Below are 23,466 nucleotides of genomic sequence, written 5' to 3' on the forward strand. Positions count from 1 at the left end.
GCAGGCTCTATTCTAGGAATTTGTAATCAAACGGCAGTTGCATAGCAACAGGCAAATTTCTCAATAAACAGCTATTTCCACAACGCGTTGCCCTGGTAACACGAAAAAGATTAATTTCTAAGGTGGGTATTTACTGTTTTCGAACATAGCGTTCCTTTGAGTGACTAGTTCTCCGTGGAGTGACTCAGGATAGGATTTGATTCATATAATTGTACGTAGAACTCAATGTTTCTGCACGTGGCGGAGAGGACGGGTTTCAGTCACGACTATTTAAAGATTTAAGATTTAAGACGTAGACCGATATTTATTGCTACAAAGGGTTTTAAGAGTACTCCGAGAGTGTTTGGAGCTGTAATTTCGTTGGAAGCGGTCAGAGCTCAAATAAGGTTGACGTGTAGTGTGGGAAACTTTTCCCCTCCAACGCGGCCAGGCCGTGGCTGCCGCCGGACCCGGCGGACCGCTACGCGACCGCATCGTCACCCCACCAGCTGATGGGCGTAGAACCATCCCTTCCGCCCCGCATTGCCGGAGGCCGGGGGCGGAATGCGGCAGCGGCCGCGCTGGGCCGCGCAAACATCCGCAGGGGAGGACGCGGCGCGGCGAAACCACGGAGCGGCGCAGCAGCGCGACCAGCGGAGAGTCCATGAGACCCAGGTGCCTCCGCCGGCGCGGGTGGACCCAGCCGGGCCACCTGGCACCGCCCCTGCGAGCTCATCTTCTTCATTACCTGTTACGATCACCTGGCCGGCCGACTCCCACTGTTCGGCGCCGCCTGTCACTTGGAGGGGAACAACAACAACCCCTCTGGGCAGCAATCAGGGCAGGCCGGCGGCCGGACGGACCGTTACTAGGTCGAGTCGGCGGCACCATCTACTTCCTGTTCTGCTCTGCACTGTTCTGCTCTGTCCTGTTCTGCCCTGCCATGTTCTGTGCGCTCTGTCCTGCGGGACTAGCCTTGCGTGCCGCGCCCGAGGCAAATGCCAACCGCCGGAGGCGCGGTATATAAGCTGAGTCCCGCAGTGATCACTCTTCTTCGCGCTCTCGCTCTCTTCGCGCTCCTCGGGAGCTACGTGTTGGAGTCTTGGACTGCCCGTGCGCGTTGTGCGTCCCTCATACCTACGCACTGCAGCCATGTAAGTACTAAGTAGAAGGGTGCGGCCCTTATTTGGGGCAGTGTATATAGCCATGATCAATGTAATAATAATGTGTGCATATGTGTAAATAATTACCTTGAAAACTTGCACAGTCTGTTGTGGGACAAATGGTGGGGGAGAGAATGAACGGCGAACTGAACGGAACGGCACGGAACTCGGCAAACGTAACATAGAGCGGCTCGGAAGCTCAAACAAACGCTACCTTTTAAACGACACAGTTAACTTCGGCACGCCACGCTACCAATAGTAATCCCAACCGTAGCAATGATAGAAATAAGGAACGTAACAACTTATAGAGAGAAAAAAATAGTTTCACAGTGGTGGCAGCGGTGGGATTACTAAAAACTGACTTGTTTTATTTTTAGCACGCCAAAGGCGTACTAAATTAATTTATTGTCGGTTCCGCTCCAAACAGGGCGGCGAACCCAGCGTTTTTTTGTTTGTTTGTTTTTATTGCAATATATTTCTTATATTGTGATTTGGTTTTGCCTTTAATATTAAATGTAAGTCATGTATGTAGGTATCGGGCCGTTCATGTTCGCAGTGGTTCATCTCCCCCAGCTGTCCCGGCCAGTGGGCCAGGCGGGCGGCTCGGCCCTCGCGGTCAGTCACCGCGGGGTGCCAGCGCCGGCTCGCGGCGGTCCCGCGGCAATTAGGCCCTGCCCTCCGCTCTGTCTGATTGGTGTAGGGACGGAGGATGGGCGTGGCCAAATTTGAGTGTGGGGCTGAGGGGTGCCTCTGAGGACAGTGTATGCCCAGGTGCTTTTCCGCGTCGTCACAGAGGTTTCTCGGGTCCATTCGTGCTTGTGCTGAAAGCAACGAGTTTTGAGGTGAGCGATGGAATTCGCACTTATCGAAGTCGCGATTGCCCTACCAGTGACCCGGGACGATTGTTTATGAGGGACCGGCTACCGTCTCATATTTCAAGTGTACACGACCCAAAGCCCATCAACTGAGCGGTAGGCCAAGCGCGGCTTCGGGCCAAACGTTGTGTGGGGTGAAGCGCTGCTCCACGCCTGATTGGGACTGCAGCCCATCAGAGCGAAGTGGGCATAAACAATCGTCCTGTGTGAGTCAATACCCGACTAGAGATGGGTTAGTTCGGGGGTAGAGGCCGTGTGTCCATAACGCTACTCGTTTCTTATTTAGGGCTTTCAGCACAATGACCGAACCGGAAACCCGGAAACTGCGAACGGGAAACGCTGACCATGGGAAAACATAGATTGACAGTTTCTTCCAGAGCATTACCGGACCACGCGTTGGTCAGGATGCGAGACCGCTGCTGGAGACGCCAGCCTCGGAATGAGAACGGGCTGGAGACGGTGGAGGAGCCGCAGCTCCAGGAGGGCTTTTCGTCCTCCTCGGGAGCAGAGGCCCAAAGTGACTCCACGTCCACAGGCTCCTCAGGAGAGGAGGGGTCGGCACGGCCGACCCGGGGCAACGCCGTGTGGCCCAGGAGGTCCCAGCGGGAAAGGAGACCCCCTGACCGTTATAGTCCCTGAGGACCTATATGGCCTTGCCCTGAGGAAACTGAGTTGGGAGTAAAGTAAGGATAGCTTTGCAATCAGTTTGCGCCCCAGTATGATGGTACATGGCTTCAAGTGTATAAATGTGTTTATAAGGCGAACAGACATTCCAGTGGATATTGATTTCAGTGTCTTCAGCACGGCTATCGTTAGCGGAGAAACAAGTACGCAGGTAGGTAACAGACTGTAGGGCTCGCAAGTCGCAAGTGTCTAAAATGTTATTGATGGTTTAATATTGCTTACTGCCAAACATGCAAGCGTTGCAACATCGGCCAATCAAGTGGTCAGATGCAAGGGTACAGTGCATTAGCTGCTAAAGTTACCGTAACAGAAATGTGATTAAATGTGTTGAATCATTTTGCCTAGAGGACTATGATGTTGTTAATGAATGTAAAGGACGCGGTGGCCTACTTGTTCCTAACCTTGTCCGAGGTACAGCACATTTATTTTACCAAATACCGTCTGCATACCTATGTCTTCCGGCGAAGTCAATGTCTTTTTTCAGTCAGTCTAAATGGAGTGCCATGAATAAGAGTGAGCGCTGCCAGAAGGCCAATAATTGCATCCGAACGCTGAACTGCCGAGACTAACTAGAACGCCAGGTAACGGTCATAAAAGTACAGCTCTATCGAAACAAGCATATTTGAACAACTAGACCAATTCTGCGGCAATGTCCATCCCTGGCCGTTACAAATGACGAGAATTGGGCAACGATGTTCTGAGCGAACTCAGCCTCCCGCGATATCATGACTCACAGTTGTCCGGTGTATGGAGCGTCGGCTCTAGTTGCAGTACCTACTTGCAGTGGCAGATAGCCAAGCGCCAAAAGGTTGCAAAGACAGCCCAGGCAGCACAAAGTGCACACCTGCTGCTCGCTTCTTGGGACCCTACAGCAGTGAAACCCATCGGCGTCCACAGCGGTGGTCTCCGTCTTCAACATGGGTCGACTCCATTGCAGATAGGAGGAGTTTCGCGTCAGAGTGAGCTATCACTGTCTGGAAGGTCACCATTAGCGGGCTAAAAGGGTCACAAAGTCATGGCAAACTGTCCAAGCACAATGGTACTGGCACCTGCACACCGGCAGTCTTGTGTAGTCCAACAAATGGGACGGTCAATTACGCTCGGGACAGAGATGCTCGGCTGTCACTAAAATGGCATCAGTGATGGGACGTCACGGAGTCGCCCAAAAATTACATTAATATACATATAAGTTGTACAATGCTTAAGGACTAGAATCCAGTGAAACGTTGTTAACGTGGCAAGGCAAGAAGCCGATACTTTGTGTTTAGTTGTCCGAGTTTGGGATAAGGATGCGAATATACGGCAGAGCTGAGAGCGCTACTCTCACACTCAAAGGCACAAGAAAAGAATAAATTTAAGCAAAGTCATAACCAGTTATTACTGAGGCACGACTGTTTGACGCCATTCCGCTCCTCTCACGACCAAGTTTAAATCCTAGTCCACATTGGTTCCAAATGGCCATTTATTTTGTAAATGACGAGGAAGTAACGCATGTCATGCAGTACCAAGGCGACAGCAACGCAGTAACGCAGTAAGAAATATTAAACCATAGTTGAGGATCTAGAGGAAGCAGTACCGGGGCAGAGCTAGCTATACTGAGCTTTTGGATCTCCCAATTCAGTTGAAATATCAACATGTCCAGGATTTGACAGGTGCTCTATGACCCACAGATCTACCCGGAGTTCGGAATCGCTCTGTCATCTATATTCATCGGAGGGATGTGGGAAACTTTTCCCCTCCAACGCGGCCAGGCCGTGGCTGCCGCCGGACCCGGCGGACCGCTACGCGACCGCATCGTCACCCCACCAGCTGATGGGCGTAGAACCATCCCTTCCGCCCCGCATTGCCGGAGGCCGGGGGCGGAATGCGGCAGCGGCCGCGCTGGGCCGCGCAAACATCCGCAGGGGAGGACGCGGCGCGGCGAAACCACGGAGCGGCGCAGCAGCGCGACCAGCGGAGAGTCCATGAGACCCAGGTGCCTCCGCCGGCGCGGGTGGACCCAGCCGGGCCACCTGGCACCGCCCCTGCGAGCTCATCTTCTTCATTACCTGTTACGATCACCTGGCCGGCCGACTCCCACCGTTCGGCGCCGCCTGTCACTTGGAGGGGAACAACAACAACCCCTCTGGGCAGCAATCAGGGCAGGCCGGCGGCCGGACGGACCGTTACTAGGTCGAGTCGGCGGCACCATCTACTTCCTGTTCTGCTCTGCACTGTTCTGCTCTGTCCTGTTCTGCCCTGCCATGTTCTGTGCGCTCTGTCCTGCGGGACTAGCCTTGCGTGCCGCGCCCGAGGCAAATGCCAACCGCCGGAGGCGCGGTATATAAGCTGAGTCCCGCAGTGATCACTCTTCTTCGCGCTCTCGCTCTCTTCGCGCTCCTCGGGAGCTACGTGTTGGAGTCTTGGACTGCCCGTGCGCGTTGTGCGTCCCTCATACCTACGCACTGCAGCCATGTAAGTACTAAGTAGAAGGGTGCGGCCCTTATTTGGGGCAGTGTATATAGCCATGATCAATGTAATAATAATGTGTGCATATGTGTAAATAATTACCTTGAAAACTTGCACAGTCTGTTGTGGGACAAATGGTGGGGGAGAGAATGAACGGCGAACTGAACGGAACGGCACGGAACTCGGCAAACGTAACATAGAGCGGCTCGGAAGCTCAAACAAACGCTACCTTTTAAACGACACAGTTAACTTCGGCACGCCACGCTACCAATAGTAATCCCAACCGTAGCAATGATAGAAATAAGGAACGTAACAACTTATAGAGAGAAAAAATAGTTTCACAGTAGCTACAAGAGCGAAAGGTGGGTTTGCATGTTGATGTAGGGCAAATCTAGAAGATGGGGCCAAAACGGGCCTTCAAAAGGGTGAGAGGGGAAGGCTTCTCTGAAAGTTTCTGGGACGATGGTGAGGATACTGGGGTGTATCTTACCATAAAACTTCTGTCTGGTAAACCTGTCAAAGAAAAAGGCTGGCCCTGGGTCCAGCAGGCAGTAAGGGGGATACTGGGTGGAAGGAACAAAGTGGAGAAGGCCAGTTTCATGAACGATGGAAGGCTTCTGGTCAAAACCCAGGATCAGTCCCAGGCCGAAAAGCTCATCAATGCCAGGCTTTTTGGGGGTGAGGAATGTGAGATCCAGAGAGATCAAAAACTGAACCAAAGCCGAGGAACTATCCATGCTTTTGACCTTCTAGACCTGTCCGACGATGACATCCTGGGATGGTTGGCAGAGTTTGGGGTGGTAGCTGCCAAGCGATTTATGAGAAAAACAGGTAACCATCTAGAAAAGACACCAACGATTCTTCTGACTTTCAACAAACCATCTTGCCCTACAAAGCTCCAGTTTGACTACGTGGAGTACAAAGTCAAAAAGCATGTGCCCAATCCTCTCATTTGCCACAACTGTGGAAAGTATGGGCACACAAAGGAGAGATGCCGGTCGACGGGAGTGTGCCTAACATGCGGGGAAAACAAACATGATGGACCATGTGCCAAAAAGTGCATAAACTGCGACCAAGCTGACCATGACTGCCTTTCGAGACAGTGTCCCGTTTGGAAAAGAGAAAAAGAGATCTGCGAGTTGAAGGTTGACAGGGACGTGTCCTACCCACATGCTCGTAGACTCTATGAAAAAGAACACCAGGTCCCAACCACACGCCTTTATGCAACTGCCGCGAGGGTTCAAGCTGAGGCTCCCCGAAATGACTCCTCAAAAACCCGAATGGACCACATGGAGGAGAAAATGGACAAAATATTGACACTACTCGAACAGTTCCTGCAGCAGAACACAAGTGTCCAGAAAGCTCAACTGGGGGTGCCCAAACACTATCAGCAAGGAGTGAGAGTTCAGGTCTCAGGAGATGGAGTTGATACGGACACCCTGCAACAGACCCAGACACAGCAGAGTCAGCACAGCGCAGACACAGATGGAGAGAGAGACACCATGGACCTGCACGGCACCCCATCAGAAAGCACACAGCTGTCCACTCTCTCTGACTCAGAGCAGAATATGTATGACCTGGCATGTGCTGAGCAGGAGTCAGCAACACACGACAGCCACTCTCAGGGAGTAGAACAAAGTCAGGACATGATACATGTCTCACCCTCAGAGATGAAAGTCCCCACTCAGAGCCCCCATGGCCTCGGAGGAAGCCCCATTGGGACCAGAGGTGGAAGCATGACAAAGCCTGGTGGCGCTGCTCCATTGAACCCCCTAGCCTCCCCCCACGGAGCCCACATGGATTTCCAGCACACCCAACCACCGAAAGGAAAAAAGGTGACAAACCAGGCTGGGGTGGCATCCCGCCCTCCCACCTAATCTCCCAACTTCTCACGGTTTTGTAGAAGGTAGTTTTATTTCTTTCAAGTCCAGCAGAGTCTAAGTCTAGTGTAAGACTAGATCATATTTTTGTTTTTCTTTCCTGGAAGAGTACTCTAATAGTCTGAGAAGACATCCAGTAGAGTCATTGTTTAGTTCCAGAAGATGTTCTTTATTTCGTTTTTCGTTTTGGATCAGTTTTGTCGTCCCATGAAAAGGACGGCTCTTCATCCCAGGATGACGAAGGGCTTGTGTGCGTACATTAATTCCACACTCCTTGTTGTACTGTTTGGCATATGCTCACTCAGTTTAAATGATCTCGCATTGAACCTAATGGAAAAGCTTGCCAAAGTTCAGGAGAGCTTCCTGAATTCCAACCTGACCAGTCCCTGGATATCCTACAGTGGAATTGTAGAGGACTGATAGGAAAATGGGCAGAAGCCAAACAGATGCTGACAGAGGGTTCTTATCATGCAATTTGCCTCCAGGAAACACATTTCATTGTAAATGACAAATACTCTTTCAACCTCCCTCATTACACTTTATTCAATGCGTACTCAGACCAGGGGGGCAGGAGAGGAGGTGTATCCATCTACGTTTCGAATAGATTGCCACATCACCGACTGCCACTGCAAACAACACTACAGGCGCTCGCTTGTGCTATCCGGACCCAAAATAGACGAATCACATTGTGTTCATTGTATTTGCCACCCACAGAACAATTTTCATGTACTGATCTGGCACAGCTGATTGCACAGCTTCCTAAACCGTTCATTCTGTGCACAGACGCGAATAGCAAGCATGTGATGTGGGGTTCACAGTGTTGTGACCAAAGAGGAATGATGTGGATGACAGTTATTAATCAATATGACCTACTTGTACTTAATGATGGTCAACCTACCAGGTTTGATGAGTCTACAGGTACCGAATCACACATCGATCTGACTCTAGCCTCCAGTGACATAGGACATCTGCTCGTATGGGACACAGACAAGGATCTGCATTCCAGTGACCACTATCCCATACGGATCCAGTTTAGACCTGCGGTACCTGTTCCAGACCTACCATTCGTCTTTTCTGGGTGGAGTACCAGGAGAGCGGACTGGCCGGCCTTTCGATCTGCATGCACTTTTCGTTTCAAAGACGACATGGGAGTGAATAATTGTGCAGCTCTAACTGAAGAGATTATCAATGTGGCCAAACAATTCATTCCTATGAGAAATGCTAACACCAAATACCAGTGCCCTTGGTGGTCACATAAATGTCGGGAGGCAATACAAAACCGCCGACGGGCACAAAATAGGATGCGTCGCGATCCTCACTCTCAGTTCTTGCGGGTAGAATATCGCAGAATCAAAGCACAGACCCGACGGATCCTCAGAGAGGCTCAACAAGCTTCTTGGAGAGAACTTCTATCTCAGTTCAATCATAGAACACCTATGAATCGTCTGTGGGATATTATACGTAAGTTTTCAACTAAGCACAGAGTAGCGAAACCTTTCCCTGTCCTACTCCACAACGGCATTACTGTGGACGATCCTTACGTTGTGGCGAACACCTTTGGGAAATACTTTGAGGAACTCAGCTCTCAATCTAACTATTCTAGGCTCTTTCTGGACAAAGAGCAAGAGATGATGGCGCGGCTCCCAGACTTTGGTAGCGATAATCGAGACCTCTACAACAGACCAATTACTATTGAAGAGCTAAGTGAGGCAATAAAGAGCTCGGGTTCCTCATCTGTAGGCCCAGATAAAGTGCATTATGACTTTGTAAGACACATGGATGCTACCCAACTTCACGAGCTACTAAAGGTATTCAATCACATATGGCTGAAAGACACATTCCCGGAGTCGTGGTGCCACTCGTACATTGTGCCAATTGTTAAACCAGGTAAAGACCCTACATTGGTTACATCGTACCGACCGATCCAACTGACATCGTGTCTGTGTAAACTAATGGAGAGGGTTGTTGGAAAACGACTGAGTTGGTGTATTGAAAAATATGAGCTGTTGAACAAACATCAGTGCGCATTCCGTACTGGACGGTCTACTGTAGATCATTTGGTTCGATTGGACTCCCATGTTAGAGACGGCTTTCTTCACCATTCGAGCACCTTGGCGGTATTCCTCGACATTAAGTCTGCTTACAATTTGGTATCACCTACTCTTCTCCTACACCAAATGCACCGCACCGGCTTCCGGGGCCACATGATGCACTTTATTCGTGGCTTTCTGAGCAACAGAACTTTTCAGGTGAGGTGTGGTGTCTTGTCTGATGTATTTACTCAGGAGCATGGCATAGTGCAAGGTGGGGTCATCTCGCCGATACTTTTCAACCTGGCAATTGATTCCTTGATGGATGACATTCCTCAGGGTATATATTATGCTGTATACGCCGACGACGTGACCATCTGGACGCAGGGTAGACGTATCCCAACATTGTTCCACAAAATACAGAAAGCACTGGATCGGATTGGAAACTGGGCTTCCACACACGGATTCACATTTTCACCTACCAAGTCGAAAGCTATATTGTTTCGACGTAGCCTTAAACGTCTTAACCCGGAAGTTCTTCCTGACCTACACATTGGAGGCGATGCTATCTCCCTGGTCGATCAGGTGAAATACTTGGGAGTTATCCTGGACTCAAAGCTGAACTTGCATGCCCACGTGGAATATACAAAAGGCAGAGCTCAGCAGCGTATTTCCGTGTTGAAATGTGTTGCCGGAAAAAGTTACGGTGCGGACCGCATAGTCCTACTGCGCATGTACAAGGCTATTATACGACCTATATTGGAGTATGCATCATGTGTTATTGACGGACCTGGAAACAAAAGAATAGAGTCATTAGAAACCATACAAAATGCATGTTTGAGAATCGCATCAGGGGCCATCCGAACGTCTCCAGTACGAGCCTTGCAGGTGGATACGAACGTGCACCCACTTTCTGTCAGAAGGAAAGAACTTCTGGTCAGGTATTTCCTGAAAGTACAGGGTGACCAGAAGCACCCCTGCTACGACCTAATGAACCTGCAAGACATTACTGACCCATACCATGGCTTGTCGGAAAGTTATATGCACAGAATATCAGGATTCCCAATACTTTATAGAGTTAGGAAAGTGCTGAATGAATTGCGTTTCAGACCCCCTCCGGTGACTAAACCCACGAAGTCGACAGCCCCATGGACAAGACATCCGGTCAAAACGCACATGCTTTTGACCCAAGACAAGCGACAAATGACTTTGACTGACATCCAGATGGCCTTCAACGACCTGGTGGAGGACCACCCGGGTTATCGCATCCTATTTACTGATGGGTCCAAAATAGGAGATTCCGCTACCTGTGCTTTCACGATAAATAATGCCTTTTTCTCGTTTAAGCTCCAGGACGGTTTGTCCATATTTACTGCGGAATTGGTGGCTATAAGAGAAGCGATCGGGTATGTTCGCGCAAAAAGCATTCCAAAAGCCCTTATTTGTACGGACTCTTTGCCCGCTATCAGGGCCTTGAAAAATAAAAATGACGATCATCCGATTCTGGAAGCTATTCTAGAACTAAACCACACCAATGTATGTGCTGGCTTAGAATGTACCCTAGTCTGGATACCAGGTCACAGCGGTATTGGTGGCAATGTGAAGGCCGATTACTGGGCCAAAAAGGCACATGATAAACCAAACGTGACAAGGGTCGCGGTAGGACCGCGGGAATACATACCTATGGTGAAAGACCGCGTAAGGGAACTCTTTTCGAGGCTGTGGCAAGATTACCGCAACACCCAGTTGAAGGTCATCAAACCGAACATTGGTTTCTGGTCATCATGTGTACGTGAAAACCGCAAGGAAGAGGTTGTACTTTGCCGGCTCAGGATAGGGCATACTGTACTTACTCACTCACACATCATTGACCATGATCCAGCGCCTGTGTGTGAGGTGTGTCGTTGCCAACAAGACGTGGGACACATTCTCCTTGATTGTCGACAATATCGTGTGGAGAGACTGCGTCTGCTCTCAGCCTGTAGGACCAGAGGCATCCGCCCTACAGTGGAGAACTTGCTCGGAAATGATTGTGAAGTACTTGATGCTCTGTTCTTGTATCTTCGACAGTGTAACCTTCTAGATAAGCTGTAACCATACCCGTCCGTGGATCTCCAATGTAGCACTTCTGATTACAGTGTGCACTCAAAAATACTAGTTTTAGGAAATCGAAAGTGATCATTGTCTGTCATTATCTTTCCGGACCGGATAGTGATCGATCGCAAAGTTGTTTGGTCGTCGTCCGTCTGTGTGTTTGTGTATTCATAGTCCTGTCAAAACTGTCTTGTTCACATCTGCGTACTTATGTCTTTAAGTGCTCAATTCCTCTGTGAGACACGGTGCTCTTGCGCACCTGTCTCTAGTCCTTACTACATCTCAACCTTATTTATTTACTTACTTATTTTTTGTTGGTTTCTGTTAAGTTGTAACTAGAAATACTGTAGCGTTTGTTTTTCCCATTTTTTGTTTAGCCTTAGAGGCCGCTTATTCCCGCACTTAGTAAGTAGCTAGAATGTAGACGCTAGCATTTCGTAGTTGCAAATCCCCCCTCGCAATATCTCTATCCTGTTTACTCTATACTATTACGTGATATACCTTGCTTAGTACCGCTTAGTACCCCTCTTTCACGGAAAAGGGAAGTGGCAAAGTTAAAGGGACCATCCCACCTTAACATTAGTTTTGAGTTGAGATAGCCAAGTTTGCGGCCAGGCTCAGAAACCACCATTTATCCTGGTCGCAACCCCCGTAGCTTTATGGTGTTCAAGAAATTTCTTCCCTTTACTTGCAGGGTGGGACCAGCTTAGTCCCTATCTCTTAACCATTAGCGGTTTTTTGATGACGTCAGCAGTCATTTCAACGCCCGCCATTCCTTGAACCCGAGTTTTGCTGACCTTGAGCTCCCTTTTTTATCAACGTGAAATCCGTCGTCGGCGCTGAGAAAGCCTATTGCTTTTCATTTTAATTTGAATATTAGAAGATACCCACCACTGGAACTTGGACTGATATTATACCAAGGCCGAAGATGATCAAGCTGCCTGCTATATCTGGAGCTTGGTGTTCAACTTCAACATGGAATAAAAAACAAAATATCAAAGCAAACTGGATATGGTACTGCAAGTTAAAGTCCAAAGAAATTTGAAGAGCTGACAATTGACATTAATAATTTTCCTGCAAGGTTTCCATATGGAGATCACAGTCACACCATGAAGAAATATTTTTGATGTTAACAGTTGAAAGGGGATTTATCTTCCAGTTTTGACGAAAGACGCTGCTGACTGTCTTTGGAAAAGGATGTCGGCATGAGGTGTAATTGTGCTTGTGAAGTGGTTATAACTGGTCTTTTCACAGTATTAAATTAAATGTGCCATTGCAGCCAAGTGTGTTATCATGTAAGGTAAAATCAAAACTACAATGTTGGTTTTACGAGCATTGAGAAGGCTGGTAGGTAACACCTGCCTGTGCTCGTAAATCATGCTGCCAGAGTATTCTAAATTAATTTTATCATACACTTTTGTTGTCCAGAATGGTTGCACTATTGTTTGGTATCATATTACTCCATGTAAATATGGTAGTGTAAAGTCTGACCAACATGTTACCAGATTTGAAGCTGTTACGTTACCTAAGTACCTGTTTTTTACTGGCGTGGTGAATTGTCACCTGGATTTTGTTTTGAGGTGCAGACCTAGTAACTCTGACTACATGGGTTTGAAGCTATTATCTATTCTGTTTTTACTGGCCTGGTGAATGGCGACTGATGTTGTCCGTGGATGGCACTGAAACAAATTTTGAGTGTTTTGTACAGTGTTTTAATACAATGCTGAGGGCTGAAAGTTGTCTTGTTTAGAGTGGTGAAAGTTCAGGATATGCCAGCCACCATGGTGGGTCAGAGTTAAATGTGTTGCAGTCAGTTCGGCTTCGGCAAGCACACGGATGGGCATACGCATCAAGACCTGCTCTGCCATACTTTCAGCCAATTTTACCTAGGTAAGTCTTTTCTTTTTTCTGCCAAAAGCTATGACATTGTGAATTTCAGCACTGTGGCCTGTGTGTAGCTTTCAGGAAAGCAATTCTAAATAAAGCTCTGATAAAGTGCAAAATCAGCAATGCAGCCTCTATTACATTTTCTACAACATCTTACTTGTTCCTTGCATGGAGAGAAAAATGCAATGTTATGAATTCGTTTATTCACATAATTTGACAAGCATGCAGTTACCTGCTACTATCACTGCACAAAACAGAGCAGAAAACATCAGTTGATCAAACACAAGACATAACAGAAGTTTACAACATAGGGCTCCCGAACCTGCTTCCTCCCACCACAGTTGATGCCATTTCCTAGCTTGGCTTGATGTGAGCACTGAATAGCTGCTTTGTCTAATTACAGCTCACTACCATTCAACTTAAACTACTCTCTTTAAAGTAAGAGTGAGAGCGTTCAGTGTTCATAGCAGCTCGACAGACGACAGACAACAAACATCTTGACAAACCAACCAGTATTTGATTTGGCTAATGATTTATGTGCTTGTTGTATCATGGCCAAACTACTTTAACAGCAATAATCCCTGTTTCATCTTGATCTTGCTTTTATTTCCATTTGAACTCAGATCTTGAAACAATCATCTGAAGTGATATCAGATACTGGCTTCTGTTTCTCTTGAAAGCAAGTTAAAACAACAATGATAAACTAAGGCAGGAGGTGTGAGTTGTGGCAGTAGATTTTTGATTCAACATATGTCAACCTAATATTGCTTGAGACCTCTGTGACAGACAAACAAATATTTATAGTTTTTTGATAGTTTGGATTCTTGGCTTGATTTAGCAGATCAGCTGTGAACCTTGACTTTGAAATCACATAAATGTCATGGTACCCGAACGAATCCTCGCATGACATTTCTTCGTAGCACAATTTTTCGTCCGCATTTCTTCGTCTACAAATATTCGTCGGTGCATTTATTTGTCCCTCAATGCTTACTCTTGCATATATTTGCGTTGAAGAAGAAATGCGAGCCGATTTACATATACCCTGGTGCGAGACAAAGTAATGCGATAGGTACGAATAAATGCCCTGACGAAGATTTGCAGACGAAGAATTGCGATACGAAGAAATACCATAAGAATTGTCCTGGAATCCTTTATTGGCCATCATATATTGACCTTGATAAGATAAACGCATCATTCGCGCAATATTTGTCGCACTTTGATACCAAACTATTGCTTCCAAATGCCGACGTAAAGAAAACCTTTATGTGACGTCATAGAAACAGCGGATTTCCCAAAAAGTAAACAAAAATAAAAGTCTTATATCTCGAAAACGGGTGAATATTTTCCGGTAAAATTTGGTAGATGTTCATTTTCGCTCTTTGTGATTCACGCTACATCACTTTTATGCCAATTCATTAACTTTTTTGAAGGTGGGAGGGTCCCTTTAAATGCTATCAACATCTACAAAAACGGAAGAGACTAAAGTTTAACGCTACCAACAAGACCGAGGTGACGTTTAACGCTACCAACAAGACCGAGTTACAAGACCAAGAACAAGACGATCAGTGAAGTTGGACGCCTGGGTCTCGAGGCTGCGCGTCCTAACCCAGCAAGCAAGCAAGTTCATATAATTGTAATAGAATTGATTAAAAAAATTAAAAAAAAAAGATATAGAATATAGATATTTTACCACGGTATATAGAGAACTGTATTTTACCGCCTTGATTTTACCACGGTCGGTGCATTATTTCATAAATAAGGCAGTGTATACATAAATAAAATAAAGGAGGTTCAGTTGGAAAGTCATTTGGATTAAGTGTCTTGTGTGAGCTGGATACATTTTCGTGTTTGTACATAGCCTTGGTTTGTACATTCTGTGGATTTTGACCGATTTTCAAACATTGGGCGTGCTGCTGCGCCTCGAACCTCAGACTGTTATAACTGGAATGTGTGCTCTCACCACACTGAGTCCAACGCCATACTAACTGAGCTATGTGATCAGCTAATGATAAATTCAATGGAAAGAATAAAGCATGGACTGAGTGTCTACAATATGGCTATGATTTAGCATTATTGATGAGCTATTATTGAGCTATTATTGAGCTACACTCACACTGTTATGAGCTGCACTTAAACGTTAATCTGAATCGCTTGACAAAAAAGAATACGTACATACCGACTACCGTCCACTGTGGGACAAGCATGGCACATGCTGATGCTGGATCAATCATGCTCACTGCTCTTGTCAGTCTTGTCATCATCCATGTCTGCTGGCTGCTCCTGATTTTCACCTGTTGTTGATAGGATAAATGCTTGATTATAAATGCTTGAGGCCGGGGCAAACTTCTTCCCCGCTGCCCCAGCACTTGTCAAGTTGTCATTTATCTGATTTGCTTATATTTATGTTGTTTCATGTGTCTCTCCATTCATTTCTGTATTACTTACTTCTAAATCTATTTCCCCATAGATACTGTATGAGATAATTTCCAACTGCTGTAAACAAGCCTGCATTTGTCATGAAGCTATTGAATTACCAGGTGGTGTTCGCCAAGCCCCCAGGTGAGTGTTGACCATTTGTTTATGACCAATATTTGAAGACATAGGCCAATGGTCCTGGTTTGACCTTGGTTTGCTGAATGACAGGACCGTCGGCGATATCTTAACACTTTCACAGACTTCACTTCACTAGTTCCTCTGGGACAGACAGTTGTGGCCACCTGGCATGCTCCTGCGTCTTACGTATCACATACGCCCTACCTGTTCTGCACCAGGTGTCAACGGCGCACCTGCCGAGGACAACTTCCGGTACGAGAGCTGCGAGTACCCGGCCGACCCGCCGCCGGGTCACGTGCTCGTACAGAACCTTTACCTGTCCGTGGACCCAGCTCAGGTACGGGTTTGACTTGACGGGGACGTTCAGGTACGGGTGTGACGGCCGACGGAGATGTTCTTCAACTGTGTGTGAGACCTCTGGTCACGGACGGGCGTTCTATTCAGCTGTAGCCGTTCCCCGCTCTATCAAACTGTCGCTGGGTTATGTACGAGCATGATATCTTAATACCCCCAGTTTAGCTTAGTTTTCAGCTGACCAGGGGAATATCCTCGCTCGTTCATGAGCTTACTGCTTAGCCCAGCTGCCTAACCACTAACCAGTGTCCATTTACATACCTACCGCAATATCATCGCTCCTACGCTTAGCACCTATAGGTTTTATTTCGCTCTCATTTGGCACGCTTTCAGCGCGGTAGGGCCGGAGGCTATACCGTGATATCGTTCACGTGTAAAGCTGTGTTGTGGTTGTCGAGCGCTCTGGTTGCTATGGAGACCGCCGCCCATACGATGTTTCCCAACTAGACCCGCTATCGACTCTTGCAGAGATGTCAGATGAACGAGTCCACGGGCGCCGAGTACCTGTTGCCATGGCAACTGGGGCAGGCGATCCCCGGCCTGGGCGGCGTGGGCAAGGTGCTCAGCAGTAACGACGACGGCTTCAGCACCGGGGACATCGTCATGTCCGGCTTCTTCGAGTGGCCCTGGAAACTCTATTTCACCATCGAGGCCGACAAGATCATGAAGGTCTGTAGAATATGAGTCACGCAGCTCTACGAAAAAAAATATGGAATTTAATATTTTGGTATGTTTCATGGTTTCCAATCAGGTTTTTTCTCCTTTATATTCCCTCAAAAGATTGTTCTTGTGGTGTGGTGTGGGCGGTTTCTTTTCGTAATAATCAAAGTATGGTCGTGTAACATCCCCAGCTGGGAACTGGATTTTGATGGGCCGCCCATTGCCGACATTGCTGTCACGAACCACGCTAGCGCGACGATCTGCGCTGACACTGACCCGCCCCTCTCTCCCTCTTTTCCACTCTCCAGGTGGACGAGCGTCTGGTCGGTAAGCGACTGTCTCTGCCTATCTCGTGCCTGGGCCTGGTCGGACTTACGGCGCTGTTCGGTATTACGGAGCGCTCCCAGTTGCGCTCACTGCCCACAGATGGCAGCATCAGGCGCACCCTGGTAGTGAGCGGGGCTGCCGGCGCGTGTGGACACATTGCCGGCCAAATCGGCAGGTAGGTGCATAGTGCCAACGCGTGGGTAGGAGGCGTCGGGCAGGTGTTGGTAGTGTGTGTCCCGTGGGTGCAGGAAGACCTAGTGTCATCAGATGTCACTGTTTTCCCCTGGCTTCTTTGGGAGGGCATTTGATACTAGGAAGTGGGCGTGGATTTGAGATTTGTGTGCTATTGCTTTCGTGTTGTAAGAATTTGCTCTGGTTGTTTCTTTTTAGGTCCTTTTATGATCTGTCGTTTTACTACCGTCGTTTGCCTTGTTGACTTAGTAACTCGTGTTGGAAACGGCTGCCATTGGGGCGCTCCTGTGCTGCCGTCAGTTCTGTCGTCCTTATTGCCCACCCGAGAACTTGAGTGTCATAAATAGTCTGGTGCTCTTTCTCATAAACTGGACACACTCCTCGCTGTCCCCATAGACTTGACTGTCTGTCAATGACAATAACTCCCTTTTCCCCGTCAGACTGGAGGGCGCCGACCGGGTGGTGGGGATCTGTGGCTCGGACACCAAGTGTCAGTTCCTGACGACGCAGGCCGGCTTCGACGCCGCCATCAACTACCGCTCGGAGGACGTCTCGGCCCGGCTGGCAGAGCTCTGCCCGGACGGCGTGCACAGCTACTTTGATAACGTCGGAGGACCCATCAGCGACGCCGTGATAGCGCAGGTAGGCGTGATGGAGGGGAGGGGTCACCGGGGTCAGGGTGGGGAGAGGGAGGGAAAGAGTAAGTTGGGAGATGCTCGGGCGTGATCGGTAATGTTTTAGTCTTGATTGACTTTAAGGGCTTGGCGCTTGTTTGAGGCGGATGCAAGTTTAGCTGAAGCTTTGAGGCATGGATCGAATTGTGTCGTGATTTTACGCTGTTGACGTTGCTCGTACCATTTTTTTTTTTTAAGCGTTCCCAGTTTGATGCATGTTGTGTCTTGAAGCGTATTTCTTGTTTCCGAAAAGATTCATTTTCATGTAGGAACTTTCTTTGCCCCGTTCCCAAAATGTAGAAGCAGATTTATTTCTGGTATGGATCTTATCAGCAGACTCTCACCCCGCTGACCCCCCCCCCTCCGTTTCAGATGGCTCCCGGCAGCGCGGTGGTTCTGTGCGGCCAGATATCCGCCTACAACACGGACGCACCCTACCCGCCGCCGCTACGGCCCGAGGTGCAGCGGCTGGTCGACGAGCGAGGGATCGTTCGCGAGAGGTTCCTCGTGCTCGAGTATCAGGACCGGTTCGCTGACGGCGTGGCGCGCCTGGCCCGATGGCTGGCCGCCGGAGCCATCAAGGTATGGGGTGCGGGTGGGTATGGAGTGAGCAGGTGGGTGGGTGGGTGTATGGGCTCAGCTGGCGAGTTCAGATTGGGACACGGCTGACGGAAGGCAGCCGTTTTTGTAGTGGTTGTGGATGGGTCTTGAAAGGAGCTTGAATGATAAGTTTTGTTGTTATTTGGTTATCCCGATAAATTGTATGATCCGATAACGTACATAGAGCCTTTTTTATTCCGATAACGTTCATAGAGCTTTTTTATTGTTTTCATGGGCCGCGGGTCCTCGAATTAAGCCGGACCTTCCCTTCCCAACTGGGTCCGGTCGGGCTAGCGGTGCACGTGGAGTGTTCTGCGGTTTTTCAGCGCTACCTGACGGATCTGCTGAATCAGGTGGTTCTTCACTTCCTTCCAGGTGTTTGAGACGGAGGAGGACGGTCTCGAGAACGCCGGCAAGGCGTTCTGTTCCATGATGTCCGGCGGTAACATCGGCAAACAGATCGTGAAAGTCAGTGACGCATAGCCGCCGCTTCAGCTGCCGCCGTACAGTGCTGCCATCTACACTGATGCTGGTGGCATCTGGCGGCAAACTTCCAGACTAGGAGGGAGTAGCCGGTAGGTGAGAAAGATACAGCGAAACTCAGATTCAGCGAGTGCGTGTTCGGGGCGATAGGCATTGGTGTGGAAGTGATGGCTTTGTGATAGTCATTTTCTCAGCCTGTGTGTCCTAGGATTGGTTCGAGCTTCGGTTTATGGCCGAGTGTACTTTTGGCGTGAAGGTAGCGTATTGTTTTCGGCACAATATTCAGTTGTGGTAATCGATTGTGTGTTACATTTCCCTTGTATGGTGCTGGTACAAAACATGTCGGCTTAAGCTGCCATCTTATGTGTTATTGATTTAATCTACATAAGCATTTGTCCTTTTGCACCATTAAATCCATAAGGACAAAGTAAGAATGCTCAGTATAACGCATTGTTTGAAGGCATGAAGTATCTATTTGTTTTGTATTTACAGTATATCTTCACATATCCTGGAAGTTATAGAATTTGATATGCCATACTTATCACATACTATTTGTTACAGTTTTCATCTAAACTTTTTTAGACGAGTTGTCCACGCGGCTATGCTCAGTCACTGTCCGACTATATAAGTTTATTCTAGACACGAGCTACTTTGATTTGAACTGACGCCGGCGTTCAGCTGAATTCAGTTGCCAGAGAGTATTCGAACAATGTATGGTTTAGTGTCCCGATTCTTGTGTTATGTGATAAACGGTACGCTGTGTCTTGAATATATTCATCCCCACTGACGTATTTAACGCTCAGTTGCTGTTATTGGCTTGTTATTTTCTGGCGATGTCCGCCTTGTCACTCGCCCTTTCCGTTGAATTCGATGTCTATCTTGCTCGAGCATTCCCATTCCTCAAATCGATTGTGTTGCACTTTCCTTTTCAGCTTGGGTAGCGGTTTAGCACTTAATGAAATTGTTAGGGGTATGCGTGTTAATATTTTAAGACGACTTTCCGCTGTTAAATGGGGTTTCGGCTACGGAGCTGTAATGTCAAGCACACCTACTGATGAATAATTCATGTCACCATATTATATTGTCCAGGATTTTCCCGTTTCATTCATGATTGAATGATCCTACTCCTAGACCCATTCCGCTTAAGGAGATGGATTGGGATTACAGTTGGGAGTCGGGATAACATTTGTGGCAAACATTTATGCATATCATGTGACGTGTGTGGTGTAATTGGTAGATGGGTCAACAATTCGCTGGGCGAACTTGAAAAAGCACGCGGTCGGTAGGACTCGAACCTACGCTCCCAGAGGGAATCTGATTTCTAGTCAGACGCCTTAACCACTCGGCCACGACCGCTGTGGGGGTAGAAATGCAGATTGGAAATATTGTATGAGAAAGCTGAAGCCATATTCCACTTGCCTTGCGTTTCGAAAAGTATTGAATGACTAATATGCAATAAAATAGGTATGAATTCCATGTATTTACAAGAATTCACACTGTAAATTAATGTTGATATCATTTTGCAACATCTTTTATCGCTCAAATATTCAAGGTCAAATGTCATATGAGTGTTGTTTACAAACAATCACGCAGAAATAAATCAATTGTGGTTCCAGTTTGCGGAGTTTTCGTACATTTTCTACCTCAAATGTGAGTTTCTATATATTTTCAATGGGTATGTGCATATTAAATCGCCTGTAAGGCGCTGTTTTAATCGTGAATTGCGGCATAATTGATAGATCGGCCGAATTCAATTACAGAAGCCCGTTTCTCTCGGTTTCTCTGTTCGGATACACTTCCCGGACACTTCCTCGGATACACTACACCTCCCCGTAATGTTGGGGATTGAGGGGCTGCGGGATGATTGTTTCGACTACATCCTTGGACTCTGAAGTTGAAACAGTAAGTATGTATTATACCTACGGCCTTGGTTAGAACTGTTGTCTTGCATTCAGAAGGTGCAAAAGAGGTTAATAATATGAAATAGATTATTTCACAGCCACTTCAAAAGTCCCTGCTGAAGGTTATATCTCATCACAATTTTTACACTGACACATTTATATACAAGCTGTGACTGAAGACTGACACATAAATTTTCCAACCGAGGAGAGGCGCTGTAGGTTTATAGATTGTAGGGTATGTTTGTAGGTTGTAGATTAGGCCAGGTTAGGTTAGGCTAGGTTAGGTTTATTTAGGTTTTGTTAGAAAGACTCGCCTCCGGGTATAGCGCCTCTCCTTGGTTGGAAAACCTTAGTGTGACGTCTGCTCTACTGCTGTTCTGGTTCCCGTCACCGTCGTCGCAGATGCTACGCTAGCTCCTCCGCTAGCACCTGGCGGCGATGGAGGGTGACGTGGATGCCTTCCTGGAGGAAGTGCGCTCGTCGGAGAAGCTGTTACAGGAGCTGCAGGAGCGGCTGCGGGCTGTCGGTGCTGAGAACGAACGCCAACAGGCGGCCGCCGCCACTCTGAGAAAGGAGCACCTGGGTCTCGGCGAGGAGCACGAGCGCGCCGAGCAGGAGCTGGCGGCTGTGAGCTCCAGCGCGCAGCTGCAGGACGTGCGACTGAAGAAGGTGCTGGAGTACCGGGAGCGCGTGAGACGCGACCTGCAGGAGGCGGAGACGGAGCTGGCGACGGTGAGGACCCAGGTGCAGTCAGAGGTGGATCAACTGTGCACGAGCGCCGGTCAGCACCTGAACAGATTCGGCTTGAATGGGGTTTATCGCACCGAAGCTAAACAAGAGAAGCTGAGCGAATTATCTAAAACAAAGGCGCTCACAGAGCAGCTTTCTTGCTCTATAAAAGAGTTACAGAAGCACGAGGTAATACTGCAGCAGGAGCTGCGGAAGCTGGCGGACACTGAGAGCGAGATCGAAGCCCGGCGTCGGAGCCTGCAGCAGCCGCTGGAGGTGCGTGTGCGCGTGCAGCAGCTGCAGCAGACGCTCTGCCGGCTGGTGCAGGAGCAGCGGGACGGCCGGCACGTGCAGCAGCTCCTCACCGACATCGGAGACGCCGAGGACGAGACGACGTGCCTGCGCTCGGCGGCGACGGCCATGTCGACCGAGCTGCAGCGGCTCGAGCAGCTGCTCTGGTTCAACAACATGGAGAAGATGAAGCAGCGGATGCGCGCGACGGCCCGGTGTGCCGGCCAGTACCACTGCGCCACCTCTGGGGCATTCAGGGAGGAGACCGGCCCCGGCCGAGTGCCAACACCGGCACCTGTGGTGAACACCGCACCGCCGAGATCGACGTGGCGGGAGAAAACACACACGACGGCGGCGATGAATGAACCTAGGCCTCGTCAGACTCCCATAGTAACTGACAGTGATGCCGGTGTGGAAGCTTCCTGTGCTGATGACGGGTACGAGGAGCTGGACCTGCCGCAGGACTGGTCGGCCTCAGACGTGGATCAGTCTGATGACCCGATGGCTGATAGCGCTGCTGCGAGGCCCAGTGTAACGTCTCCTGCGCCTTCCGCAGCCGCTACGACAGCCTCAGCAGGCAGCGGTGGCGGCGGTGGTCCGTCCCGTGCGCAGCTGGCTCAGCGTCGCTGGGGCGCGCGCCGCGCTCTGATGATGACCCGCCGGCAGCCGACAGCCGCTCCAGCCGCCCCTCCACCGCCTCCACCACCTCCCTCTGCGCCTCCCCTGGCCTCAGTGCGGCCGCAGCAGCGTCCCCCGCCGTCCAGCCCGCTGGCCGAGCCGGCGCCGTGCGCGAGTCGGCGCCAGTGGGGCCGCGCCGCCGCGCCGGGCCGCCTCAGTTACCGCGGGCCACAGCCGCTCAAACGCAGCACCACCGACTTCCGCACGGGCCTGCAGAAGCTGAGAGAGGAGATGGCCGCTGCCGGGGGCGCGCAGCCAGCGGCCGAGACACAGAAGAGGGTCCGCTTTGCCACTGAGGAGGATTTTGATGATGAGGATTTCCTGTGATGTGATATTCTGTGGCCGAAAACTGTTCGTTATGTGGCGCGGTTTGTTTTATTTCATGTGAGGAAGGCCTGTTATCAGTCACGGTGGCTTGAAGCTGTTTTGCTTCATATGATGCTTGCCTTGGATCGGGTGACGTGTGTTTGCGCCCTAGTGTTTCTTCTTGGAATACTTATTTCAAGTGTTACCGGATTTTTGAGTAGCAATGCCTCTAAAATGTAGAAGCTTTCCATGAATTCGTTGTGTGGCTATTGGTTATACACGATGTTGAAGTTTACGGTATTTGTCATTCAATTTAGCATGAAGTGTGTGAGCTGGAGGGTAAAGTGATGAATGCGACGCCACAGTCTCATGTCTGATGACTGCAATTTGCCTAGGTTACCAGATAAAGCGGGGTTTCTGAGCTAATAATATCTATCATACCTGTCGCACGCTCTTAGCTGTGTTGATTAGCATTAGGAAATCTCTAAACCATTCATATCGTCTACTCGAGTATGTCAATTACGCTCGTGCTGATTTCTTTACCGGAGTAGTGATCGCATTGTTATCAAGACTATGTTACTTTCGAGGAAAATTGGCGATTGATGGAAATAATGGTCATCATATTAAATAAGCCATTCATAATGTCCTCCGTGACACCGCGTATGCTTAGGTACCTCA

At 48.8% G+C, this 23,466-nt stretch overlaps 3 protein-coding genes and 1 non-coding gene across 14 annotated transcripts in view; 2 read left to right on the top strand and 2 right to left on the bottom strand.

Moving 5' to 3' along the window:
- LOC122363838 (ankyrin-3-like) overlaps positions 1-11,178 on the bottom strand; it is a 33,811-nt gene extending 22,633 nt beyond the window's left edge. Inside the window, exon 1 of one of the 2 annotated variants that reach the window (XM_043333568.1) lies at positions 11,160-11,178. The gene's annotated coding sequence lies outside the window, so the exon portion shown is untranslated. Of the gene's footprint in view, positions 1-8,091; positions 8,120-11,159 lie in introns of those variants that run through there. The other variant, XM_043333567.1, reaches the window with a different exon arrangement.
- LOC122363839 (prostaglandin reductase 2-like) lies at positions 104-19,695 on the top strand. 9 transcript variants are annotated; one of them, XM_043333570.1, is made up of 9 exons: positions 183-394; positions 5,493-5,511; positions 15,508-15,599; positions 15,812-15,930; positions 16,416-16,616; positions 16,916-17,109; positions 17,567-17,768; positions 18,173-18,382; positions 18,776-19,695. In XM_043333570.1, the coding sequence occupies exons 3-9, from the start codon at positions 15,557-15,559 to the stop codon at positions 18,881-18,883; spliced, it is 1,077 nt and encodes a 358-aa protein (XP_043189505.1). In that variant the 5' UTR covers positions 183-394; positions 5,493-5,511; positions 15,508-15,556; the 3' UTR covers positions 18,884-19,695. The 9 variants fall into 9 exon arrangements, with proteins under 9 accessions (XP_043189513.1, XP_043189512.1, XP_043189505.1 ...); XM_043333578.1 differs by lacking the exons at positions 183-394; positions 5,493-5,511 and adding an exon at positions 104-122; XM_043333577.1 differs by lacking the exons at positions 183-394; positions 5,493-5,511 and adding an exon at positions 140-160.
- A 462-nt stretch (positions 19,696-20,157) lies between these two features.
- On the bottom strand, positions 20,158-20,239 carry Trnas-aga. The gene has a single exon. It is a non-coding gene; the product is annotated as a tRNA-Ser (tRNA).
- Positions 20,240-20,429: 190 nt separating this feature from the next.
- Positions 20,430-23,083, top strand: LOC122363822 (actin cytoskeleton-regulatory complex protein pan1-like). Of its 2 annotated transcripts, none has more exons than XM_043333549.1 (2): positions 20,430-20,533; positions 21,187-23,083. In XM_043333549.1, exon 2 carries the CDS (start codon positions 21,223-21,225, stop codon positions 22,807-22,809), a length of 1,587 nt encoding a protein of 528 aa, XP_043189484.1. In that variant the 5' UTR covers positions 20,430-20,533; positions 21,187-21,222; the 3' UTR covers positions 22,810-23,083. The 2 variants fall into 2 exon arrangements, with proteins under 2 accessions (XP_043189484.1, XP_043189483.1); XM_043333548.1 differs by having other exon boundaries at positions 20,457-20,785.
- Positions 23,084-23,466: the final 383 nt, after the last annotated feature.

This window comes from Amphibalanus amphitrite, unplaced genomic scaffold (genome assembly GCF_019059575.1).
Source record: "Amphibalanus amphitrite isolate SeventyFive unplaced genomic scaffold, NRLGWU_Aamphi_draft 000641F_arrow, whole genome shotgun sequence".
NCBI lineage: Eukaryota > Metazoa > Arthropoda > Thecostraca > Balanomorpha > Balanidae > Amphibalanus > Amphibalanus amphitrite.